The 19079-nt window shown below is 42.4% G+C and overlaps 1 protein-coding gene across 1 annotated transcript in view; it reads right to left on the bottom strand.

Moving 5' to 3' along the window:
- Positions 1 to 13205: 13205 nt before the first annotated feature.
- Positions 13206 to 19079, bottom strand: part of LOC147728992 (uncharacterized) — a 124250-nt gene continuing 118376 nt past the window's right edge. The window contains exons 3-4 of the mRNA XM_086959935.1: positions 13791 to 13932; positions 13206 to 13631 (exon numbers count right to left, since the gene is read on the bottom strand). Of these exons, the coding sequence (XP_086816061.1) occupies positions 13206 to 13631; positions 13791 to 13932 (568 nt within the window). The remainder of the gene's footprint in view (positions 13632 to 13790; positions 13933 to 19079) is intronic.

Raw genomic sequence — 19079 nt, 5'->3', positions numbered from 1 at the left:
GTGGAACAGAAGGCAGAAGGGCACAGAGGGCACAAGGGCACAAGAAACGAGTAGAACGGAAGGCAGAAGGGCACAAAAAACAAGGGAAAAACGAGTGGCAGAGGGCAGAAGGGCACAAAAAACAAGTGGCACAGAGGGCAGAAGGGCACAAAAAACAAGTGGAACAGAGGGCAAAAGGGCACAAAAAACGAGTGGAAAAGAAGGCAGAAGGACACAAAAAAACGAGAGAAAAACGAGTGGCACAGAGGGCAGAAGGGCACAAAAAACGAGTGGAACAGAAGGCAAAAGAGGCACAAAAAATTAGGGAAAACGAGTGGAACAGAGGGCAGAAGGGCACAAAAAATGAGTGGAACAGAAGGCAAAAGGGGCACAAAAAATGAGGAAAAAACAAGTGGCACAGAGGGCAGAAGGGCAAAAAAAAGAGTGGAACAGAGGGCAGAAGCGCACAAAAAACGAGGGAAGAATGAGTGGCACAGATGGCAGAAGGGCACAAGGGCAGAAGGGCACAAAAAACGAGTGGAACGGAAGGCAAAAGAGGCACACAAATGAGGGTAAAACGAGTGGCACAGAGGGCAGGAGGGCACACAAAAAAACGAATGGAACAGAGGGCAGAAGGGCACGTAAAAACGAGTGGAACAGAAGACAAAAGAGGCGTGAAAAATGAGGGAAAAACGAGTGGCACAGAAGCAAAAGGTGCACAGAAATACCGGAAAAATGAGTGGCACAGAGGCAAAATACAGAAATACAGGGGCAGCTAAAAACAGAAGGCAGAACAGACAGAGAGGCACTGAGGCAGCGAGGGAAACAGAGGGGAAAACCGGGCAGGGACACATGGGCAGCGAGGGGTACACAAGGAAAGACCGGGCAGAGAGAGCAAGGGGACAGCGAGGGGAACAGAGGGAAGAAAAAGGGGCACGGACCACGTACAGGCAGGGGGGGAAGACAGACAACAGCAGGCACAGACACAACAATGAAAATACAGGCAATACAATAAAAGCACTAAAGCGGAGGATGAGCAAACCTACCTAAGGCCTACCACTGGCCACCAGGGATGAGGCGCAGGTGGTAGCCTGTGGGTGGTGGAGGGCCTCGAACTTCCTCAGTAGCGGCAGCAGCAGCTGGGGCAGGGAGACACAGGCTGTACTGTGCAGAGGGTGAGCGACCAACCTGGTGACATGATTGATGACATATATATATATATTATGTGAATTATTAGTTTTATATTAAGAGTTTATTAGTTTTTCTACATTCATGGGTTTGCTTATATGTGTAATGGGTTTGAAGTGAAGTTCTTTCTATACATCTTCATAGACTTCAGTAGGAATAGTAAAATTAACCTCTTCACAATTCAACACATACCCTACTGCTACGCTGTTTGGAGTGGGAAAAGTACATTTAATCCCCCCTTCATGTCCAACATTTTCTCTATTGTTGCTTATACATAACCCCTCCGGATTTCATCACTTTTTTAACTGTTGTGTTGTTTTGAGTGGAAATAGTACTCGGAAGTTAAGCTCTTTCCTTACTGTTGCACAGAATGGAGTAAAAATGTGTACACTTTATCCCTCCGAAGTCTAACACTTTCACTTTTTTGTTATGTTATGTTAATTATTTTTATATAGCGAGTAGCTGCCCCAGGAAAGAGGCCTCCCGGCGCTGCAAGCATCGGAGTAACGGACCTAAGCACCAAAACAGTAAGATGCCACAAACAGGAAAGAAGGTAGAAAATGACTAGACAGAGGGAAAGAGGAACGTTTTGATTGCTTTCCTAAAGTCCACCAGACATTCCATCCTGCAGATCTGAAGAGGCAAAGAATTCCATAACTTGGCTGCCAAGCAGTGAAAGGAACAAACCCCGTCCCGAAGGTGTTTCACGCGGGGAACAATAACCAGGTTCTGCCTCAAAGAGCAAAGCTGGCGAGTAGGAACATACGAGGTGAGCAGGTTAGTTAGCAAACTGGGCGAGGCAATCTTCAAGATCTTAAAAGATAGACACAGTGTCTTAAATTGAATTTGCTTAGCCATAGGTAGCCAGTGAAGTTTCCGGATAGCACCAGCAGAGGGGCAGGTCCGCGGAAGTCCCAACAAGGTTCTGGCGGCAGCGTTCTGAACACGCTGCAATTGCAGAACCTCAGCCTGGTTGGCCCCCAGCATGAGAGAACTAGCATAATCTAGTCTGGATAAAATGGCTGACTGAACAATCAGCTGGTGCATAGATGGATCAAAGAACTTCAAAAGGGGCTTAAGACCCCAAAGGAGGCCAAAACAAGTGCCAGCAACTTTTTTAGTATGGTCTTGAAAACTAAGGGAGTAATCTATCCATACCCCTAGGTTCTTAACCACAGACTTAGGGGTGGGGGTATTACCAAGAATGTTCGGCCACCATTGCTCACTTCACAAGCTTGTTTTCTTCCCCACTAACAGAACCTCTGTTTTGCTAGCGTTCAGCTGGAGGCAATTTATTGTCATCCATTCGGCAACGGCCACCAGGCCGCTTCTAAACCTAGAGGCATCCAATGTGGAATCATCTGCCAGGGCCACCACCAGCTGCGTATCATCTGCATACGAGACCATGGTGCCTGGCGACCACTGCAAGAGGCTGAGCATACAGGTTAAACAATATGGGGCTTAGCTCAGAGCCCTGAGGCACCCCCTGACCGATGGGATGTGCCTGAGAAAGAAACGGGGGGCCGACATTCAGAAGGATCTTTCGGTCAGAAAAGATCTGAACCATTCCAGTGCCAGACCCACCACAGCATGCTGTAACAGAATCCCATGTGAGACCGTATCAAAAGCGGTACTCAGATCAAGCAAGATCAGTGCCGCCGTCTGACCAGAATCAAGAATGGTCCGCAGATGTTCTGTCATAGCCAGGAGAGCAGTCTCTGTGCTGTGATCAGGGTGGAAACCATTTTGAGATGGATCGAATATGTTATTGGTGCTCAGGAAACTCATTAGTATGTTGTTGACATGCGTCTCTGCAATCTTAGCCACCCAGGGGTGGAGAGAGTTTTCCTGTTTCGCCAGGTGAAGAGGTTGTTTTTTAAGAATAAGAGATACCCTCGCCTGTTGCCATGACACCTTGACCACCGCGGTGGAGAAGGATGTGTTAACTATCTGGCACAGCGGGGCCAGGAAAAGAGAGATGGAATCCCTAAACTGGACAGGTTTTAAAGGATCAGCCGGAGAGCCAGATTTAACTTTTCTACTCAGCCAAGTAACCTCTTCCTGCAAAATACTGGGGATAGCTGTCAGAGGGTACAGTGGCGGGGGATCCACAAGGAGCTATAGGAGGAGAAGAAGACCCTTGTCGGAAGGACCAATAGATTGTATGGACTTTCTCAACCAAAAAAGTGGCCAGATCCTCACACTGCTGCTCAGATGAAATAACAGATACCATGTTTTTTCTTACCCTGAGGTGTTTAAGGATCTTAAAAATGCATTTGGCCGGGTTAGGGCTAAGCTTTAATTCGTTGGCATACTAGGCCGCTCGGACACCACAAATAGTCCTGTGGTAATGTTTAATAGCGGCCAGATATCATTTTTTTTCATTATCATTGGGTCGTAGTCCTTTCTCCACTTGTGCTCTGATTTCTTACATGGTGTTTCGCAAAGTGGACAACGAGCCATTATACCATGGACTGGCCTCAGAAGTGCGGCCTTTAGACCATTTAGCTGGAAAAAGAAAATCCAGCCCGTGGATGATCCAATTGCAAAATGATCTATAGCCCGTGTCTACATCATTAAAAGGTCTAGGGGGTTCGTGGGGAGGAGCGCGTGAAAGTCCTCCAATCTCAGCTTACTCCAAGGGCGTCTAAAAACAGGCAGTTGAGTGGCCTTATTGAGGGGCTTAACAGCAGGGAAGTACATTGCTACCAACAAATGGTCAGTCCAACCCATGGGTTTAGGGGTCTCTACCATTGCAGAAAGAATGTTTGTTAGTGAAGATAGGGTCTAACAGATGGCCAGCTAAGTGGGTGGGGCCAGGGACCAATTAGATTAGTTGGCACGCAGCCAAAACTGCGAGCAGACTGCAGATTTCAGTGTCTTGCACCAGGTTGAAGTGCAGATTAAAAACCCCCAAAATGCAAAAATTAGCTGTGCCCATAGAGAGCATGCAAATAGCCTCCAATAGGGCAGCTTTCAATTTCATGTCGGGCCCCGGAGGGCGACATACTAACAGACCTGATATGGTCAGATGGGTGCTGACGGTAATGCTGAAACATGCACAATCAAAGCCCTCAATTACTTCTTTAATAAAAAGACAGAGTAACAAGATTTAAAAATCACCGCAATGCCACCCCCTGGACCCTCTATTAACCATACGGATGGTGTACCCAGAAGGCAGCGCTAAGTTTGGTTCAGCCACCATTTCGTCATTGAGCCAAGTCTCAGTCAAAAAAAACACATCCGGTAATTCCTCCATGACCAGATTATAAATTTCTAGCTAGTTCTTATCCAATCATCTAACATTTAGATGAAGAATTTTCAGCCACAACCTGGGCTGAGAGGTGGGAGGGGGTGAAAGAGGCTGTAGTGCAGGGGGGACATACCTGCAGCACAAACAATCAAAAAGTCCCTCCAGGGGACCTAATGGAGGCACACTGCATACCTTAGCCGCAAAATTAACTGTTAGTAATTCTTCCCTGGAATATGTGCGCAATCCCAGGGAGCCCCGACCAGCATTCCTGGTGACAGGCGACGTACAGGCGAGGACGGGCGCAGCCGGGATGGTGTTTGGTGCACCCGCTGCACGCGTCCGCTGCAGGGTCCCCTGCGCTCCCGCGCGGTCTCCCAGTTAAATACCGGTGGAGTCAGGGAGACCAAACAACTAGACCGCCAACCAAGATGGCATCCAGAAGTGGCCGACCGGAAGTGGGGAGTTCCAGCGGTCAGGTTTCAACTCGCCCTCAACAGCAAACAGCCAAGGGAGGCAGTGGTGGACCGGGGCATTTTGAAGCCAACAAAAACAAGTTTGGGAAAGTCCCAAATAGATAGCACAGTAGTTGCCACAGCACATAGAACAATGCAAATGATTAAAATAAGGCAGAAGTGAAAATGAGGAATAAAAACAGCAGCTCTACCAGCGAGGTGCAGGACAGCACGACAGCTGGGTAATGAATTGTACTCCCGCGCCAACTCCCGGTTAAATACGGTGGAGTGAGGGAGACCAAACAACTAGACCGCCAACCAAGATGGCGTCTAGAAGTGGCCGACCGGAAGTGGGGAGTTCCAGCGGTCAGGTTTCAACTCACCCTCCACAGCAAACAGCCAAGGGAGGCTGCGGTGGACCGGGGCGCTTTGAAGCCAACAAAAACAAGGTAGGAAAAGTCCCAAATAGAGATAACAGTAGTTGCCACAGCTTAGAGAACAATGTGAATTATTAAAATAAAGCAGAAACAAATATGAGGAATTAAAACAGCAGCTCTACCAGTAAGGTGCAGGACCGCAAGTGCACTGCTTAGTGTGAAAATAGTCAACTTTACCCCGCTGAAATTCACAACTTTCCCTGCTTTTGCATTATATAGAGTGGGAACAGTAAATTTAACCCCTCCAAAGTTAAAGACTTTTATTACTGTTGTTTAGAGTGGAACTTGCATGGTAAATTTCACCCCTGCGAAGTGCAACTTTTCCCCACTGTTGCTGAGACTGGAGTGGCAATAGTAAATGTTACCTCTCCGTGGTCTACAGTTTTCTTTGCTGTTGCACTCACTGGAGTATGAGTAGTAGATTTAACCCCGCCAAATTCCTTTGCTTTCCATATTATTGTGGTGACTGGAGTAGGAATAGTAAACCTAACACACCCGAAGTCCTACACTTTCCTTATTGTTGCATTAACGAGAGTGTGACTAGTATAGTTTATATTCTTAGACTTCAATAGTTTTCAAAATACTAGGTAAATAGATTTTGCACCGTTATTTATTTATCTTTTTTTAATATTTGTTTGTATTTTTACATTTATTTTAATATTTACAGTATTTCTATGCAATGGTTATGTGTTTTTTTTCAAATACAATACTTTAATTACTGGCTACATTAATTAATATATTTTGTATTTCTTTACATTTATTGTGTATGAGTAATGTATATATATAATGTATCATATATATGTAGTAACAAAATTAATATAACATTTCTTTTACATTATATTAATTTTATTCATATTTTAAAAGTATTACTCTGTATATATACATACATATATTTATATCAATACTTGTAAAATATTTGAAAAAACAATACAATGTAAAAGAAATATTGCTATCATTATATTATATCTTTTCCTATTACTAAACCTAAAACATAAAAAAAGATAATGTAAAATAAATATGTTTATCAATTAGGTTACTATATCTATATATAAATGCATGATACAAAAATATGCATATATGAGTTTATTTTTATCTAACTATATATGTATATACAATATAAAATATTAATGTAATATATTTAATTTACATTTTAATAAATGTATATATTAAAATCAGAAACACTCATTAATAAACAGCTCTCTGCCTTTTTAGAGTTTAATGATTGACTCCACCCTTCCGAGTTGGGCTTCCTCCCAGGCTTCAGCACTGAGATCAATCTGTTGGAGGTAGCGCACTAATCGTGCTAGTGGTTGATCAGGGGATACAGGTTGCACTGGTTCTCCTTGATCTATCCGCATCTTTTGATATGGTATCCCCCCCATTCTTCTGCAGCCTCTTAGCGCTGTTGGTGTGTGTGGTTCAGCCTTGGCATGGTTGAGTTCCTTTCAGGCAGAGAGGTCTCAGTGTGGATGGCTTCTTATACCTCAGAACCTAAGGCATTGGGTTTGGTGTTCCCCAGGACTCTGCACTGAGTCCTCCATTATTTAGTGTCTGACTCCCCTGGCTACATTAATTGAATCTTGTGGAGTATACATTTTCTTTTACGCCGACAATACGCAACTTTTACTCAAACTTCATCACAAATCTGCTAATGCCATCAGCAATTTTAAGGCCCGTCTGTCTGCTGTATTTCAATGGATGTATGATAGTATTTCCAATGTAATGACTGAAAATATGCTTTTTAGGCCCCTTCCCAACCTGGTACAACAACCTGTGGCGACAGGATGTTCCTCCCCCACCTCCTCCGTCTATGGTAACGTGTAATGTAGGGTTGAAGTTTGATATTTCTGTTTCTTTTGAGCCACAGGTGGCAAGGGTTATAGGTACCTCTTTTGGCATGCTAAACATGTTTTAAAAGTTCAGGTGCTTGCTCCTTCCTATGCTGCAAAACAATTATGCTACAGGCTTCGGTCACTTTCAGGCTGGATTACGCCAACTCAGTTTATTGGGGATTGCCTTCCTATCTCCTCAGGGGATTGCAATTACTACAGACCGCTGCCAATCAACTTTTGTTGCATTTCCCCATGAGAGCTGATATGCAGACAGCCCTAAAACATCTACATTGGTTGCCTGTGAAAGATTGTGTCAGGTTCAAAGGCTTAGTCCTTGCTCATAGAACTTTCGATCGTATGGGGCCTAAATATCTGTCCAACAAGTTCATTCCATATCATCTGATCAGATCTCTTTGCTCAGCCAATTATTTGTTGGTGGTCCCTCTATGGTTCAAAAGGTAGAAATGAGGCGGCAGCTCTTTTTCCTATCTGGCTGCCAAGGAGTGGAATGCTCATCCCCTTCAACTATGGGCCACTGAGGACATCTTGCTTTTTAAAAAAAGGCCTAAAAACCTATGTTTTTTGGGTCTAGATTTGACTACTAGTGCTGGGGCACTCTCTGGAGTAGCTGTTGCACTCTATGAATTATTTAATAATAATAATAATATTAATAATGATAATAATAATAATAATAAAAGTTAACATTCACTACTTTAAACTTTATATTAAAAAAATCAATATTTTGCCTATTTTTGAATGATAATAATGTCAACGATATTTTTCTTCTAAAATGTTTACACTTACCATTATAATTATAAGAGCATGACATTGAGGTAAACTATATTTTTGACATGATATATATGATATATATGCCAATGATATTCATTTGCACTTCCTTCATAATAGCCTAACTGCGAGTAGGTTGCAGTCACTTGAAGGACTTCATTGTAAGGCATAGGTCCTCACTACAATGTCGATTATTTGGATGCGACTGCGCATGGTGTGGTCGAAAAATTCACTTTTTCAATGGGAACTTGTACGGCAGGCTGAAACCGCTCGTAGCACAAGCTCCCATTGAAAAGTGGAAGTTTTTTAACATCCCTGCACTGTGTGGCAGGCACCTCATGGTCCATTTTAAACATCCCTGCACCGTGTGACAGTCAACATGTTGTCCCTGCCACACGGTGCAGGGATGTTGAGGGGGGCTCCACAGGTGCTCCCAAGGGCCAAATGCATAGGGCCAGTGGGCTAGGGGCCCTGCTAGAGGTCCCCAAAGTCAGTTTCTGATAGCCAATTCATGTGGAAAAGGCCAACATAGATTTGTTGTCGGAAACCGCCATCATAATCCCGACTGTGGAAACGCTGTCCCTAAGGGATAAAGAGGGCTTTTGGACTAGAGGCCGTTGGAACCACATCAGATTCCTCTGCCAGTTTAAACTCTGGCCACCATCAGACTGTAAATCTACAATGCTGGTCGGAAAACATTCAACCAATGGTCAGAGGCTTTCTGACTGACATTGTAATTAGACCCATAATGTTGGTTTCAATGTGCTTTCACGTTTTTCATTTCATTTAGGTTCCCTGGAAGGTAAACTTCCCTTACAGAAGTTTTTGTTAAGAAAATTTTCACAGAAGCACTTGACGAGATGGGCCTCAATTCTGGACCTTGTGCTCCCATGATCATTTATATACAGGACAGCTCTTAGATTGTCCACTGGTAAAGGAATGGATCATTTTGCTTTGTTTTTTGCAAAGGACTGTATGGCAAAGGAACCTGCAAGCATCTCTAAACTGTTGATATGCAAGAATGACTGCTAAGTGTGTCAGCCACCAAAGGAGATCTTTTTTAAGCTATGGACCTAAAATAACAGGTTGGAATAAGCGAGGCCACTGTGTAGATGTCTGATCTTTAATCTCTGAAGGGTTCGATAATGATGAGGGCCTGGAAAATTTGCCTGAATGGAGGAGGCAAGAAGGCCCACCATACAGGCTAAATATCTGAGTGAAAAAAGCATGAGAGAAAGGGAGTGACGGGTGTCTTTGTGTTGAGGAAGTTGCAGAATAGACCTAGAGGTATCTATCAGGAACCCTGAAATTCCATCTAATGAGAAGGACCTAGAGCAGAGTTCTGAACATTGATGAGAAATGCAGATTTTCCACAGTGGTAATGGGTAGAAAATCATGATTTTATAAAGGCACAGAGGCTAATATTATGCAGTATACCTTTATTGATCCTCAAACAGCAGCAACAAACAATAGTGTTAAAACATTAAGGAACTCTAGAACGTAAAACATGGATACATTTATAGACCAGGCAGCCATCTTCCTCTTTAACTGCTGCAAAATAAACAGAGTTCAAAAACATGAATCCATCTGCTGGGCTAAAATGTCCAAACCTGTGGCGCTCTCCAGAACTTGTCCTCAATGTCCAAAGCTTCTTCTTTTTTTGCTTTTGGTGCTCTCCAGAACCTGACCCCAAATTCCCAATCTTTTCTTTAACATACATAAAAAATATAAATAAACATTTAAATGGGTCGGTCAGTGGAGGGATAATATTAGCCTCCATGCCTTTAATAAAATCATGACTTTCTACCCATGAAAACTGGAAAATCTGCATTTTATGGCAAGGTCCGGAGGCCAATATTATGCATGTTCAAAGTTCATCTAAAACCCTTTCCAATACAATTTCCACAGGTTTAAAATATATATTTTTTTAAGTTGAATCATTTGACCAATCAGCTGCTCTCAAAATACCACTCAAACTAAAACCTCTCATAAACACCTTCCTAGCCATAGCACCACTAACAGAGCGTGCCCCAAATACACTCACATCCACACCAGCCTTACACATAACCTCCTTTACCCACCTCGCCAAGGTAGGAGCTAAAACAGCCTTAACTGGCTTCTTATAAGAAATTAACAACTGAAAAGAACCACTCTGCCTTAATCCTATTGTCCTCTTCTCATATTCTCTTAGACAACTAACCACACACAAATTTCTATGCCCCTCAAAAAGAGGATAAAAAGTAGTCCTAGACATAGTCTTCGTCCTCTTCCTCAACTCAAAACACACACCTTCTGGTTATCAACATCTAGAATTCACCTCTACTGCCCTAATATCAGAAACCCTCCTAAAGGAGACCAAACACAGAAGCATAGCTAAGTTCTAAGATAAACACTTCAGATTCAAACATGAATTTGCACCCCTACTGTCCAACTCTTTCACAACTACTGAAACATCCCACAGAACACCATACTTTGCTTTCGGGGGCATGCCTATCCAAAAACTCTTTACCAACCTTTTATCCAAAGCTTGCTGTCCCACGGGCATTCCATCCACCAGAAAATGCCCTGCGGAAATCGCAGACCTGCTTAAATTCACAGTATTATATGCCAAACCACTATTATACTGAAACGATATAAAGTTCATCACCTCCACTGAAGGTGCTGATACGGGATCAAAACCCATTTTAACACATCAACCACACAATTTCCTCCAAGCTTACTTGTAGACCATAGTAGTCCCCGAAGACCATGATCCCACGATGAGATCCGTAGCCTCCTTTGATAGACCATGCATCAGCCAAACTCTCCTGAAATCAACCAAACTATAAGCCTCAACTGACCTGACACTATTAACTCATGTACGTTCCATTGCACATCTAAAATTACTTCTCTGAAGTTCGGCAACATGACTGGGTACTCCACCAGCAAACTCATCACATCTGAGAACCACTACTGTGCTGTCCAAAATGGCATTACCAGGACTAACTCTGCCTTTTCCCTCCTCTTTTTCGTAAACACTCTCTTAATCATTGAGAATGGAGGAAATGCATAATTCCTCCCCACCTTCCACTCCTGAAGGAAAATATTTATCCCCTTTGCTTCCGGATTCAGCTTCCATCTGTAAAATTCCATCAGCTGAGTATTCAGTCTGTCCGCAAACAGATCCACCTGCACAGGACCCCACCTCTGCAGCAACCTCTGGAAAACTCCTTTGTTCAACCAAGTGCTCACATCCCTGAGATACTTTGAATACCAATCCGCTTCTACGGTTCTAAATCCTGGGATATGCTGAGCCTGAACCATAATCTCCTTCTCCAAACAAAACATCCAATATTCCTTTGCTACCTCCACTAGGACCCTCGACCAAGGACCCCCAACTTGTTCAAATAATGCACCGCCGACAAGTTGTCCATCTTCAACAGAACACAACATTTCACCCTATCCTTCAAGAAACTATTTATTACAAATGACCCTGCCAATAGCTCCGAACAATTTATGTGCAGCTCTCTTTCTTCCTTACACCACTGCCCCCTGTTGACACTGTGCCACACCTTGCTCCGCAACCGTGCAAACTTGCATCCAAATCCATCTCTATATCTGGAACTTCTCTAAATATAGCCTTTTCATTCCATGCCTCCAGACTCTTCAACCACCAAGCCAGCTCTTCCTGAGTTTAATGATTTATCCTCAACGTCTGTGAGTATTTATCCCCTTTCCTCAAATGAAAAGCTTTATACCTCTGCAATGCTCTGTAATGAAGGGGAGCAGGAAAGATTGCTTGAATTGACGCTGATAACAGTCCCAACAGTCGAGCCGACTGCCTCAAAGTAATCCACAATGCATTCTTCACTCTTTTCACCTCTCTCTGAATTGTCTTCACTTTCTCCATAGGTAACCTCAACACACATTCCAATGTCTGCATCTGAAAACCTAAAAACTTCATCGCTAGCTCGGGCTCCACACACTGGCTTCTGCCTGTTCATCACAAAACCCAGATTCTCCAGAACTTTTATAGCAAATTCCATTTGCTCACTTGCCAAACTCCTTTCTTTGGCATAATTAAAATATTGTCCAGATACACATTTAAACGAATCACCCTGGACCTCAGCCATGCCACTACTGGCCTCATCACCTTAGTAAAACACCACGGGCTGAGGTCAAACCAAATGGGAGACTTTTGAACCTCCATTGCACTCCCTTCCACCTGAACTGAAGGTAGTCCCTTTTCTCCCCGCACATCGGAATGGTCAGATAAGCATCCTTCAAATCTAACTGGGTTAACCAATCCCCTTTCCTCAGCAAATCCCGCAACATATGAATTCCTTCCATCTTGAAAAGGTTGTAACATACCCAATTGTTCAACTCTCTTAGATTTATTACCAGCCTCATATCTTTTTCCTTTTTCTCCACTAAAAACAAATTGCTTACAAAACAATCTAGAACCCTCCTTTCAGGCTCTATTGCCCCTTTTGCTTTCTTTCGTTACCAGATCTTCCATCTCCTTTGAAAACCGTAAAATAGTGGGAGTCCTGTACTGGGGTGTGTATAAAATCTATTTGATAACCTGCCACTGTTTTCAAAACCCAAGGATCCTGAGTTATTTCTTTCCATCATAAACCAAACTGGGCTAGTCTGCCACCCAATTTAACATGGATAGAAATACGGTCTGGTAAACAACTTACCTGAGGAACCCCTTGTTCTTCCCTCTGTCTGCATGCCTCGCGACTTTGTCCTCTGTCTCTTTGGGTAAAAACTACCCTGCTCCGTCCCTGCATAACCATAGTTTGCTCATAGCTCACTCCATAGCTCACGCCACAAGGTCTAAATGCTCTACCAAAGGAACCCCTGGTATTCCCCTGTCCACGACCGGGGAATCAACCCCGTATTATCCCGGCCATTCCAAAGACCCTACGGGTATCCTTCGGTGCCTTCTGCAGTGAGATAAAGGTACCCACATACCGTGCCATGACCGTAAAAATGAATCACCGAAGAGCAAACCCTCACTTTGCTCTACCAGTTCCTTGCTAGCCAAATCCGTTAGCTTAGGATCAATTATAAAAAGGATGCTTTTCCTTCCTTCCACACATAGTGCTGAATTTGAGTTCTCCAGAAGGCAAATCGCCCTCTGTACCCACTGACATAACTCAACTATATACACTCCTGTGTTATTCGAGTGTTCCTCTACACATAAATCAAAAATCTTAGTAAGAGGACCCAGCACATCCAACAGCCTATCTTGGCATCCTTTGAGCCCTTTATCCAGACCACTTCTTGGATCTTAGCCTGATTTATTTAGAAAAGCCATCATTTTCTGATCCAAATCTGACGTATACACCACTTTACTGTCCAAACTAGGCCTTGGGGACTCTGATCTCAACCTAGTTCTCACTTCTTTTGGTATCTCTCTTCTTATCCTATATCTGACATATTTTGCCAAATGCTCCGCAGGAATCCACTGAGTAGACAGAGGGTGCTGAATCAAGAGAGGATCAAATATCTCCTCAACATGTGGGTCCACAACATTGCCTTTCTCTAATGTAATTTCCTTCTCAGCCACCTTTCTCTTTTTGTGTGGAACTTCTTCCATGTCCAAATCCTCAAAACTTGTAATACACGTAAACTCTACATCACCACTTGTAGAGGACGAATCACAAGCCACAACACTGTGTTTCCGTTTACTCGCCTTTATAGCACTTCCTTTTGCCTTTATAGCATTATCTTTATTAACCTTACGTTCAATCTCATTTCCCTTTCTTTTTCTTTCAACCTGCTTTCTTTTTTGCGTCTTTTTAACTCTTTGACCAGATACCCCGGCGACAAACTCCACCTCGTCTGTTGTCTAGAAATTGTCATCCTCTCCTACCCTCTTTCTTGAGTCTCTTTTCAACATACTTTTCTCTGCACTACTCTCAATTTTCTTATCTAGAGATGTTGACATTTCTCCAAATATCTTCTCCAAATAAATGTTCATCCTCTCCTCAAAGCCTGTTTTTGTATTTTCCATCCTGTCAATTTTAAATAAAAACTTACTCACAAAGTAAATCCTTGACACAATCCACCTCACAAAGGAATTCTTTTAATACTCCTACCTCCACCATCTCCTATTAACACACCTATTATATTCCTCTACCTCACGTGTATTTCCAAAATTCTATACTACCAAAATGCTCCCAGTGTAACTAAAAAACTACATCCACTTGAACTCCTGACCGAAGTATGTCAGAATTTGACTTGCGTTCTGACAGACTCTGCGTTAATTTCCTGATTCGCATCAAATATAGATAGATAAGTCTATTCCCAGTGCTCTAAGATGGCCACCGTACGTAGCTTAAGTACGGCGGTGTCAAAGCCCAGCTCACCTGAGTTTCTGTTCAGTTCTGATGGAGGTTGAAGACAATCCGACCCCACCCTGAAACTGCTTGTTCCAGCACACTAGTTTTAAAACAGTGCACTAAGAACCAGAAGCTCAAGGGAAGGGGGGAAGTGGATAAAATAAAAAAAGAGAGACAACACCGTTCTTGCCGTTCCACTGTAGAAGAGCTGCTAAAATCTGCGTCCCTCTCTGACTTCTGTAGAAACTGGTGCCTAATGAAACATAAACAAAGAACAGATAAGTGCAACCTACCCCTAAATGTGTTCCTGGCTAAACCTTAAACTTATTAAAAATTCTCTTCTAAAAGTACCTCTTGGATTCTGGTCTCAAGCTTCCAGGTTAGGAATATGTTACTGTTCTGGGATGTGCTTTCTATTACTGTAAAACATCTGTAAAATCAAACGAATATCATTATCAGAATTACCAACGTCTAACATTCACCTTAATATAACTAAAGCCTAAATTCTTAATAGCAAACTCACTTTTCACAAATTTTCAGACTTTTTATAAAACAAATACTGTACTTTTACATCAAAATACAGCAAGTAATTTGTGCAAGTCCTTGATTTCCAAATTGTCTTTACATGAATCCAGAAATCACTGATAAAGTTCTTTCAGGTAATAAAAGGTTTTGCACTTACTTGTTGCTGAAAAGGGATACTGATCAGTCTAACCTTGACCTCTTTCTCTTTTGCAGGTCGATTGCAGTGGACAGAAGAGGGACTGAGGCAAGAAGTAGCCGGAAACTAGAAGAAGGAAGAGCCAGAAGCTATGCCAGTTGAAGTCAATGAAGGTCTGGAGAGAGCAGGAGTGCCAGTGCCGAAGGATCTGTTCTCAGGTAAGTGATAGGTAGACGAGCACAAGCACTGAGTGAGGCTCAGGGGCTGCCTTTTATAGACAGGGCTGGGTGTGGTTCGAAGAGCTGGGTGTGGTTCGAAGAACTGGGTGTGGTTCTCACTACCAGGTGTGCAGAGCTTCAGGTATTATGCTAATGAGTGGAAGAAACACATTGGCTACGGAGGAGTGTTCTAAATAAGCCTTGGTAAAAGCAAGGTCCAATGTTTTCTAAATAAGCCTTGGTAAGAGCAAGGTCCAATGTGCAAACAAGACAGCAATGTCAAAACTTGTGAATACATTGAGTAACATACACAGAAGTGTTAGGGAGGGGCTGAGATAAAAAGAAAGGCTTTCAGTAGTATGTTTAAAGAGAGCTATTACAGAGACCACTAAAGCAATGAGAGGGGACATGCTCTTTGCTGTGCACAAACCCTAACCTTTAAACATTTTTTTAAATGTATTCTCCTTCGCGCTCCTCGGAACAGAGACGCGAGGCAAAACAGATGTGCCCCGAGCGCAGCTTCAAACCAGACAATCCCACTCAAGCAAAGTGACAGAACGAACCAGCCTTGCGCTTTGTTTGACTGCAAGCGCTAAGAGCGCGCCATGCTTTAAACCAAACCACCTCAACAGTAACATTTTTATATTATTAAATGTAAATACTCTTCCATCACGCCTGCACACTAATTGTTTTAAAATGGCAAAATAACACACCTTGTAAACCAAATGCTCTCAAAAAGTCCCTAAAACAGTCAAAATATTTTCTTTAGTTTTAAATGATAATTCTAATGATATTAACAAGAGCAGTCCCTTATTCTCTCAATCATCAAAAACACTTTACGGAAAACATATCAACTTATATCCAAATGTACTCTTTTCCCAACATACCACATTCATATAAGACGTAAGATTTGAATGGACTTATCTCTGCTTGAGCAGCAACAAAATAGGAAGATAGCTGCCTGTTCTATGAATATAGGCATGTTCTATGTTCTAGAGTTAATGTTAATTAATGTTCTAATTCTAGTGTTTGTTGCTGCTGTGTTTGAGGTGCAATAAATATATACTGCATAATATCTGAGGCTTGCCATAAAATCACAAATGAAGCAGAAAGTTTTGACAAATTTGCAAATGAGAAATTAACAGATTTCTGTCCTGAGCCATAACAAGAAAATCATCAGGTAGATGATTAGTCTGATTCCTTGAGCTCTGAGAAAAGCTACCACTGGCTTGAGAATCTTGGTGAAACACCAAGGGGCTGTTGACAGGCTGTGAAGAAGAGCTTTGAGGTGGAAGAAGGAACTTACCCATTGGAATTGAAGATATTTCCTGTGAGAAAGATGTATCGGAAACTGAGACATAAGCATCTTGTAGATCCAGTCTGACCAACCAATCGTCATGAAGTATTGTATCTCTGAGATAGAGAATGGTATCCATCTTGAAATGATGGTACATGACAAAATTGTTGAAAACTTTTTGGTTTTACACAAGGCAACACTTTTTTTTTTCTTCTGCACAAGAACGATGGTGCTAATCAAACCTAAAGGATCAAAATCTGTTTGTTCGATAGCCTGTTTGGGCAGAAGAAAATGGATTTCCTCTTGAAGTACAAAAGACTGGTCCTCTGAAGAAAGAAGGGGGTGGAAAAGGGGGCGAGGAAGATGTAACTGCAGTGGAGGTTGATATAGTTCTATGAGATAACCCTGATTATTTAGGATTACCCAGGGATCTGCAGTGAGAGAAAGCTATGCGTTTACACAAAGAGCTATTCTGCCTCCAAAAGGAGGTAGGCCAGAATTAGAAAGTCTTACCTGAGAATTGTTCTCCTTTGTTCCCCTATCTCCTATAGTGGAAACCTATGCATCGACAGGGATAGAACGGAGGATTGTAGCCAGTGTAGTCATATGCGTGGGCCTGCTGGTCGATGGAGCCTCTGTTCAGGTATTGACCCCTTGCGGAGTAGCAGCCGACAAAGCGATTCCTACCTTTGCATGCCCTGGCAAAAACTCAAGTAGAAATTATATTTTTGAAGTGGTGCTGCGTCTTCTCCATTGTTGCAAAGGTGAAGACATACTTCCCAAGTGCTTTGATAGAAGAATCTCAGAATAAAGTGCCATTAGCCAAGGTACCTGCTTCTTTGGAGGTGAAACTGCTGAGTTTGGGATCTATTTTGAGCAATAGACTTTTCTTTTTTCCTGGGAAATGTGGGTGTTGGCATTACCCAAAATATATATGGCTCTTTGGGCCCAATTAGACTAGGTGTCGGCATCCATCTGTGTACCTTCCATCTTAGACTCTTCGGCTAAGTCCAAAATCCTAGTTAGAGGACTGACCAACTCCAAAATCCGATTTTGACAATTGGACCAGGCCCTGTCAACCTTTCTTTCTTAGGATCTTTAACATATTTGGTTAAAAAAAGGAACATATTAGGATCTATAATAGGAGTGGGAGTAATATTATTGGGAAGGGACGGACAGGGACTTTCAGACTTCAACTTATTATGGGAGGATTTATCCAGAGAGCAGCGAAGATAAAAAGATGCATAGTCAGCCGCATGCTCTGAAGGGAGCCACTCGGTCCAATTGGGATGATGGATCAGGCAGGGGTCAAACATTAGTTTTAAAAGATAGTCCACTAAATCAAAAGACACTGAGTGAGAAAAACCACCATCAGTAGGAGAAAAGTTCCCCTTTTCTCTGGAGGACCATGTAAATTGGGATCAGAAGTACTATCCAAATTATTAGTGTTAAACACATCATCTTCATTGTCATCTAAGTTGGGTAACATGTAGTGAAGAAGAATGGAGCCCCGAAAAAGAAACCTCTTGCATAGGAGGACCAGAGCTCAAAGAAACACCTTTATTAGCGACAGCAGGGGTGAGTGGCTGCACATTTCTTGCTCGTTTTAGAGAGACCTTCAAAGGGAGAAGAAATCATTTTAGAAAGGGACGCCTCTAAATATTTTGACACATCTATAATGGAAACTGCCAAAGGCTGTTGAATAGAGTCCTTGATAAAGGTTTTCGAATTATCTTTAAATACCTCAGAGTCTTCTTCAGACGCAATTATTAATTATAAAATGAAAAACGAAATATGGAAAAATCAGGAAAACAACTGCAATAATAAAGATATCCCTAAAAAAAGGAAAGAAATGGTTAATACTGTAGTAAAGGGTCCAACTGAGTTGCTTTAATAGAAGGGATGTGTGAAGGGGCGTTGCCCAAGCAAGAAGGAGGGTCCAAGGGAGGCACACAGCTAAAGCGGACAAAGCCGCTTGGAAAAGCAAAGAGGGAATCCCCTTACACATGTGCAAAACGCTGCGGGAGCGGTGGAAGAAACTCATCACACAATAGAAACGCTGCAGGAGGTTGGCAATGGCTACACGCCAGCGTGAAGGTAGCCAAAGATAAACGAAAAGGCAAGCGCAATAAAAAAAAAAACCACTGAGGGAGCGCTCACATGAAACAAAGTGGTGAGCAGAGGACAACGAAATATTTAAAATTAAAGCACTTGTACCAAAACCAAATGTTACGCAAATACCCTACATAGTAAGTGACAATAAACGTGAAAAGAATACTTATCTTTACTACGAGCAGCAAGAAAAGAGGAATTGTTGCTCTCAGTAAAGATAATTATTAGGTTACTCAACACGCTATTTGTCTTGCTATTATGATGTTCTTGTGTGTATTTTCTTTTTCCAGGTTTTCTGGGTAATGAATTTTTTTTGGGCTGCTATTAAATAAAAGCAAAAAAGACAAATTATTAGGAGCCTCCAGCCTTGTAATAATTTTGGGGACTTATGATGTATCCTGTTCGTGGGGCTGGGAAAGATCTTCCTCTACAAGGCGGAACAGAATTTTCCTTGCCCTTATTTAGATAAGAGACGTTCCTTTATGAAACCAATGATTTGTTTGTTCTGCATTGCATTCTGCATAATATACAA

Source organism: Lissotriton vulgaris, chromosome 2_2, assembly GCF_964263255.1.
Source record: "Lissotriton vulgaris chromosome 2_2, aLisVul1.2, whole genome shotgun sequence".
NCBI classification, from domain to species: Eukaryota; Metazoa; Chordata; class Amphibia; order Caudata; family Salamandridae; genus Lissotriton; species Lissotriton vulgaris.
This window is presented reverse-complemented; position numbering and strand designations above follow the sequence as displayed.